Here is a 7,714-nt window from a genome sequence, read left to right on the forward strand (position 1 = left end):
ATCCCTAGTGTTTCCAGTGTTTTGAACATGAAGGGGTGCTGTATTTTTTCAAGTGCTTTTTCTGCATCTATTGAAATGATAATATGATTTTTATCTTTGAGTCTATTGATGTGATGAATTACATTTATTGATTTCCATATGTTGAACCAACCTTGCATCCCTGGGATGAACCCCACTTGATCATGGTGCACTATCTTTTTGATATGTTTTTGCATTCGATTTTCCAGAATTTTATTTAGAATTTTTGCATCTATATTCATTAGAGATATTGATCTGAAGTCTTCTTTCTTTGATGTTTTGACTTTGGTTTTGGAATCAAGGTGATATTGGACTCATAGAATAAGTTTTTCTATTTCACGAAATAATTTGAGGAGTATTGGTACTAGCTCTTCTTTGAAGGTCTTGTAGAATTCAGCTATGTATCCATCTAGTCCTGGGCTTTTCTTGGTTGGTAGGCTTCTGATGGCATCTTCTATTTCATTGCTTGAAAATGTTCTGTTTAACTTGTGTATATCATCCTGATTCAGTTTGGGAAAATCATATGACTCCAGTAATTTGTTGATGTCTTCAATATTTTCTATTTTATTGTAGTACAAATTTTCAAAATAATTTCTTATTATCTTCTGTATTTCTGTAGTGTCCGTAGTGATATTTCCTTTTTTATCGTGGATGTTAGTAATTTAAGTTTCCTCTCTCCTTCTCTTCATTAGCGTGGCTAAAGGTTTATCAATTTTATTTACTTTTCAAAGAACCAACTTTTCATTTTGTCAATTTTTTTCAATTATTTCTTTTGTTTCAATTTCATTGACTTCAGCTCTGATTTTAATTATTTCTTGTCTTCTGCTTTTCATGTTGGTTTGTTTTTCTTTTTCCAGGGTTTTGAGAAACAATATTAGGTCATTTATTTGTTGACTTTTTATTCTTCTAAAGAATGAACTCCATGCAATGAAATTTCCTCTTAGAACTACCTTCATAGTTTCCAAGAGGTTTTGATATGTTATATCTGTGTTCTAATTTACTTCTAAGAATTTTTTAATCTCCTCTTTGATGTCTTCTGCAACCCATTGTTTATTCAATAGCATGTTATTTAGTCTCCGGGTGTTGGAATAGCTTCTATTTTTATTTTATCATTGATTTCTAATTTTATTTTATTATGATCTGATAGAATGCAGGGTAGTATCTCTACTTTTTTTATTTGTTAAGAGTTGCTTTGTGGCAAAATACATGGTCTATTTTAATAGAAGGATCCATGTGCTTCTGAGAAGAAAGTGTATTCACTTGTTGATGGACAAAATATTTATATATAAACTTAAATTACTAACATCAATAAAGTATAAGTTATTGATTGTATTATTAAGTTCTATTTTCTTTGTTCAGCTTTTGTTTGGAAGATCTACTCAGTGAAAGAGGTGTGGTAAAGTTACCTAGAATTATTGAGTTGTGGTCTATTTGACTCTTAGAACTTGAGAAGAATTTGTTTTATGAATGTAGATGCTCCATTGTTTGGAGAATATATATTTATAATTGTTATGTCTTGTTGATGTATGGTTCCCTTAAGCTGTGTGAAATGTTCTTCTTTATCTGTTTTGATTAACTTTGACTTGAAGTCTACTTTATTTGACATGAGGATGGAAACCCCTGCTTATTTCTTTAGTCCATGTGAGTGGTAAGTTTTTTCCCAAACTTCACCTTCAGTCTGTGGATGTCTTTTCCTATGAGATGAGTCTCTGGAAGGCAGCATATTGTTGGTTCTTTCTTTCTTTTTTTTTTTTTTTAAATTCAATTTGCCAGTCTATGTCTTTTGATTTGTGAGTTTAGGCCATTAATATTCAGTGTTATTATTGATACATGATCTGTATTCCTGGTCATTTTTGTTTATTTTTGGAATATTTTGCAGAGGATGTTCTGTATTGCAGGCTTTCTAGTTGTAAATTATTTTAACTTTTGTTTATCATGGAATATTTTTATTTCATTCAAATCTAAATCTTAATTTTGGCATCCACTTTCTTTCAGAACTTGGTAAAAGTTGTTCCAGAATATTCTAGCTTTCAGGGTCTGGGTTGAAAAATATGCAGAGATCCTAATTGGTTTCCCAGATATGTAATCTGATTCCTTTTTCTTATGGCTTTTAAAATTCTGTCCTTATTATGTATGCTAGGAATTTTCATTATAATGTTTCTTGGTGTAGAAGTGCTGTAATTTTGTACATTTATTCTCCCGTATGCCTCTTATATGTGATTTTTCTAATTCATTCTTCATGTTTGGGAAATTATCTGACATTATTTCATTGAAGAGATTGTACATTCCTTTGGTTTGAATCTCTGTGCCTTCCTCTATCTCAAGAATCTTAGATTTGGTCTTTGAAGTTATTCCATAATTCTTGGATGTTCTGTTCATGATTTCTTACCATCTTCAATGTGTGGTCAACTTTATTTTCAAGACTGTATATTTTTTTCTTCATTATCTGATGTTCTGTTTTCCAAGTGATCTAGTCTTTTGGGATGCTTTCTATTAAGTTTTTTTATTTGTTTTATTGTTTCCTTCATTTCAAGGATTTCTGATTTTTCCCCCAATATCTCTATCTCTTTTTTGCAGTAGTCTTTTGCTACCTGTATTTGCTCCCTTACTCTTTCTTGGGTGTGATCAATGGTTGCCTGTATTTACTCTCTTATCTCTTTGTTGGAATGATCAATTTTTGCCTGTATTTGTTCACTTAAATCATTCTTTAATTCATAAATTATCTTAATAATGTACATCCTGGACTCCTTCTCTGACATTCCATCAACTGCATTATCCATAGATTCTATTATTATAGTATGCTGGTTTGTTTGGGGCACTTTCTTCCCTTGTTTTTTCATGTTTTCTGTATGTCTTCCTTTCTTGCAGTGCGGATATGAGATATTACAGTTTCTATCATATAATCTTATAGTGTCCTTGCAGATTACCTGTATCTCACCTTGGTGTTGGGCTCCTAGAGCCCTGCCAGTGTCACACAATAAATGCTCCTGCAATTAAAGGTGGTAGCAGAGACAACTCAAGATAGCAGTGGGGGTGTCCCAATATGGATGCAACCACTTTCAGAGATGGGGCTGAAAGGGTGGGCTGTCTGTGTGGAGATGCAGCTGCCTCCAGGCCCTATCTGTTGTCCCAAGGTGAAGGCTACTGTGTGGGGAGGGCTATGACAATGGCTTCAGTGTCCCAAGATGGCGGTGGGGTTGGCCTCGGTTCCATCGTGGTCTGCTGGTTGGCAGTGCGGTCCTAGGTCTGGGCCTGGGTTCCAGGCTAGGTCTGCTGGTCAGCAGGGGTGGTCCTAGGCCTGGATTAACTCTTTCTGATACAGATACTAACAAAAATCTTTAAAACAATTTTTTTTTTTCTGTAGAAGAGATGGAATTTTGAAATGTTGCCCAGCCTGGCCTTAACTTACCAGTCTCAGGTGATCTCCCTGCCTCCAGCTTCCTTAATACCTGAGATTTTAGGTGTACACCAACTCATCTAGCATAAAAAATCTAATTTTTTTTCTGGTATTGGGGATCAAACCCAGGGCCTCATGCAGGCAAAGCTTATGCTCTACTAGTGAGCTACATCCCCAGACCTCCAATAGTTTATTTATCCATTTATCAGTTGATACACACATGGGTTATTTCTGTGAATTCTGTGTGTGACTGAGCACTATATTGCCAGCTGGGTCACTTGTGTGTCTGCACTCAGCTGAGAGCCAGACAAGGCCTCCTCTACATACCCCTCTTTCCACGTGCTGTCCCCTCTCTCCAGGACCTCATCACATGACTCCTTTGTCCCCAGTATGACAGCTTGGATTTCTGTATAACTTGACTGGGTTCCAAGCTAGCAAAACAGAAGGTACTGTGAGGTAGTAGCTAGCAAAGAGCAGTGTCATCATGGCAAGGCCACACGTGTTCTTTAAATTGCTTCAAATTCTTCTTTAAACTACTTTCAAAGTGTATGAGAAAGCAAACAGTGGCTGTTAATTTGCAGAAAATAAACAGAAGCAAAGGAGCTGATTGGGGAAACATGTCAAAAGAAAAGGCTTACTGGGTCTAACTCTTGACAGGGGCCATTGAGGCTGGTGTGGAGCCAGGAATCATGGCTATAGGTGTCTCCATTTGTCTGGGTAGGAATATTCCTTCAGTAGTGCCGGTCACTTAGGTAAATTCTGACTGGCCACTGACCCCAACGCCTACAACATGGCATTGACTTGTAGATGAAGTGCCCCTGAGTAGGATGGCCACCATGAAAGTTCCGTGCAAGACCAACCAAGGTCAGAACCTCCCACCCCTGCCGTGAAGGGGAAACTGAGCATCTGACTGTGAAGGTGGCTGAAGGAGGACCCACTCTCCAGGCAAACATTGATAGGAGATGGCACGGTTCCCTTGGCTGTTCTCCCTTGAGCATGCTCTCCGCTTGAGCCTTGCTTCCCCTTCCCCTTATTTTCACTGTACTTTCTCCTATAATAGAGCTCTCTTGCATGACTTTTGGTGTCTGACTTTAATGAATTTTCTTTCATAAGAACTGAGGTTTGAAGCTTCAGCTCCCCACTCTCCTGTGACAGTACCATTTCTTTTTCTTTTTAAAAACCTTTTGCAGTGCTGGGGATCAAACTCAGGGCCTCACACAAGTGCTCTGCCACTGACCTATATGCAGCCCGGCCCAGTACCACCATTTTTTTTTTCCTGGTGTTGGGATTGAACCTACAATCTAGAGCATGCTGGGCCAACGTTTTGCCCCTGAGATACATTCTAAGGCCTTTTTATTTTTTATTTCGAGATGGGGTCTCTCTAGATTGTTGAGGCTGGCCTCACACTTGTGATCCTCCTGGCTCAGCTTCCTGAGTAGGTGGGATTACAGGTGTGCACCATGGTGACTGACCAATACTACTTCCTAAAGACCAGGATGCACCTACATCTTTTCCACTACGTTTTATCAAAAGAGGTCCAATTTCAGCTCAGATTTATGGAGAGGAGATATAGACTCTAATTCTTTTTTCTCTTTCTTTTCTTTTCTTTTTTTTTGGACTAGGGATTAAACCCAGGGATGCTTTACCATTGAGCTACATCCCCAGCCCTATTGGTCTTTTATGAAAGTTTTAAACTGTAATACAGGGTCTCACTAATTTGTTGAGGCTAGTCTTGAACTTGGGATCCTTCTGGTTCAGCCTCCCCACTCAATGGCATTACAGGAGTGTGACATTGTACTCAGCTTAGACTCCAACTCTTCTTTCCTTCCTTCCTTCCTTCCTTCCTTCCTTCCTTCCTTCCTTCCTTCCTTCCTTCCTTCTTCTTCCTCTCTCTCTCTCTCTCTCTCTTGTGCTGGGGATAAAACCACCTCATGCATGCTAGGCAAGTCCTCTACCACTGAGTTATATCCCCAGCCCTAGACTTCAATTCTTTTTTTTTTTATTATCTGCATATATATATTTCTGACTTCAGACAAAAGCCACTAGCAAATTCAAAACAGCTCTGATGGCTAAATTTGGAGTCACGATGCCTTTATTTAAAATTATTCAGTGTGCTCCATAGCCTCAGCCTTTTCTACATTCTGCTACAGCCTGTTTTTTGGCAGGCAGAATCAGTGAATCCCCCACAAGCCCTGAACTACTTTATCCTCATGACCAGTCTCTAAGAGTCTATTGCTGCATTCTTCCCAGCGAGTAACTCCCCCTTCTCTACCAACACCAGCTTCCACTCCACCACTGTATCTGCTGGCAGGAAAATAGAATGAGACCAAAACCCATCCTGGTGATAGTGGAGAGGGATGTAAGTGTTCCATCTCCCAGGATTCTCATGGTCTCCAGTTATTTCGATGAATTGCCTGTAAGTGCCTGTAATGTAATGCACCTGAAATCTGATGTTAACTGGCTGAGATTCTGAAGCCATTCTTGCGACCTTTTTTGTTTTCCCATTGACTTCCCAACCTCTTGCCTCCACAAGAGTGCTTCTGCCACAGTCCACTGAGGCCTCAAGACTGCCACCCAAACCCACATCTCCCCAAGATGAGTGCCTAGACACCATTTCCCAGTCCTCATGGTCAGTGAGGTCCTGCTGTCCAACTGTGCAAGACTCACTTCTGTTGCTCTGTCCATGAGCAAGTTGCTAGAAGGCAACTCCTCTGCAAACCATGTAGCTGCTTTAGCAGGTGTGTCATGTTCTTTTTGGAATCTCCATTCTCCTATGTGAGATTCAAGGCTTTTATTTCTTGAAACTTGAGAGTAACCCCTGGAGTTAGCCATCTCAGATGTAGCTAGAGACTGTGTGTCTGGGATCTGTCTAGCAGGAGCATGCTGTCTTGCACTGTCCCAGTATTCTCCAGAAGGATTCTGCAGTCTCTGTGATACTTCCTGTAGGTTACCAAGACCTTTGGTCTCAGAAATGAAATGTCCATTGCTTTCTTGAAGATGCTGTGGTTTGATGACCACCTCCTGCTTGTAAGGTCCGGGGCTCAATCCACCGCTGCCAGCACCCTGATCGCTTCCCGGAGCCGCAATATCAGCGTTCTTATGCTGCTCCGTGTCCCCGTCCTTCCCTTTGTCCCTGGGGTCGCCCCGCAGCAGCCAAACGAAAAGCGCTCCTGCCAGACCCCCTCCGACCAGCAGGGCTGCCCAGATGGAGCCCATGGCTGAGAGGCTGCGGCCACGGGAGACGACGAGAACCCAAACCAGGGCTCGGATCTCGCAAGCAGAGCCACCTAGACTTCAATTCTTGATGAGAAGATTCCATGTGTGTAAAGGGAGGGGAGAGATTGTGGGTGGTATCTTTGGATTCCTCCATACGTGCCAGTCCTCTTTCAATTAGAAGGGACCATTTGACAAGTTTTAGACAATGATCTGTGAACAGAACAGACATATTTCACTTCTAGCCTGAAGCAAAGCAAAGCACACACCATTTTTCAGATCTGTCATTCCTCTTTTTTCTTATTATTTATCTATTTATTTATTTCAGTGCTGGGGTTAGATCCCAAGGGCAGTTTACCACTGAGCTACACCTACAGCCCTTTTTAAATTTTTGAAGCAGGGTATCCCTAAGTTGCCCAGACTGACCTTGGACTTGTGGTCCTCCTGCTTCAATGTTCTGAGTTGCTGGAATTACAAGTGAGGTGCTGTCATTCCCTTTCTGCAACCCAAAAGACCTCATGGTGGAAGAACTAGTTGCTCCATAGAAAACAATTACCTAGGAGAGTCACCTGGACCTGCAGCTGACTGTGCATTAGCTGGTGTTATGCCAATGTAGTTTTGAAGTCAGTCCATCCTTACTGAAAGACGTGGCTGTGTCCTTACCTTGCCCCTAAACCTGATGCTGATGGGGTTTCTGCAGCTCTGATTTCTGGCTCCCTGCCTCACCTATTGAATTTTCCCCTTTGTGCTGCTGCTGTTGTCTCCTCTGGGTAAACTTACCTAATATCGCTTGGCCTGGGACCACACACCCTGCTGGCTGGTGTACCGCAGGTGAGTCTTGGATGCTCTTAGATCTGTCATAGAGAACATAGGAAGTAGCAACCAGATAATGAAAGGTTCTTGTGGCTCAGTAAGCAAAGTGTAGCTGCCCAAGGCTTTTAATCTGGAGAGTGATTTGAAGGAAAAAAAAAAGTGTGAATGGTAATCTGCTGACAAGAGCAGGATCTATGGCTAATGGGTGAGTGTTAAGAAAGAGTAATCAGTTAGGGAATTGGTAGTATAGTTTTTTGTGCCCAAAGCATCAGT

At 40.7% G+C, this 7,714-nt stretch overlaps 1 protein-coding gene across 1 annotated transcript; it reads right to left on the minus strand.

The window, feature by feature from the left end:
- Positions 1 to 5,451: 5,451 nt before the first annotated feature.
- LOC107147495 (starch-binding domain-containing protein 1-like) lies at positions 5,452 to 6,631 on the minus strand. The gene is given in 3 exon segments (XM_048810174.1): positions 5,452 to 5,681; positions 5,684 to 6,061; positions 6,064 to 6,631. Coding segments are annotated over 3 exon segments (1,041 nt in total). The 3' UTR covers positions 5,452 to 5,586.
- Between the last annotated feature and the right edge of the window lie 1,083 nt (positions 6,632 to 7,714).

Source organism: Marmota marmota, unplaced genomic scaffold (genome assembly GCF_001458135.2).
Source record: "Marmota marmota marmota unplaced genomic scaffold, marMar, whole genome shotgun sequence".
Taxonomy (NCBI): Eukaryota; Metazoa; Chordata; class Mammalia; order Rodentia; family Sciuridae; genus Marmota; species Marmota marmota.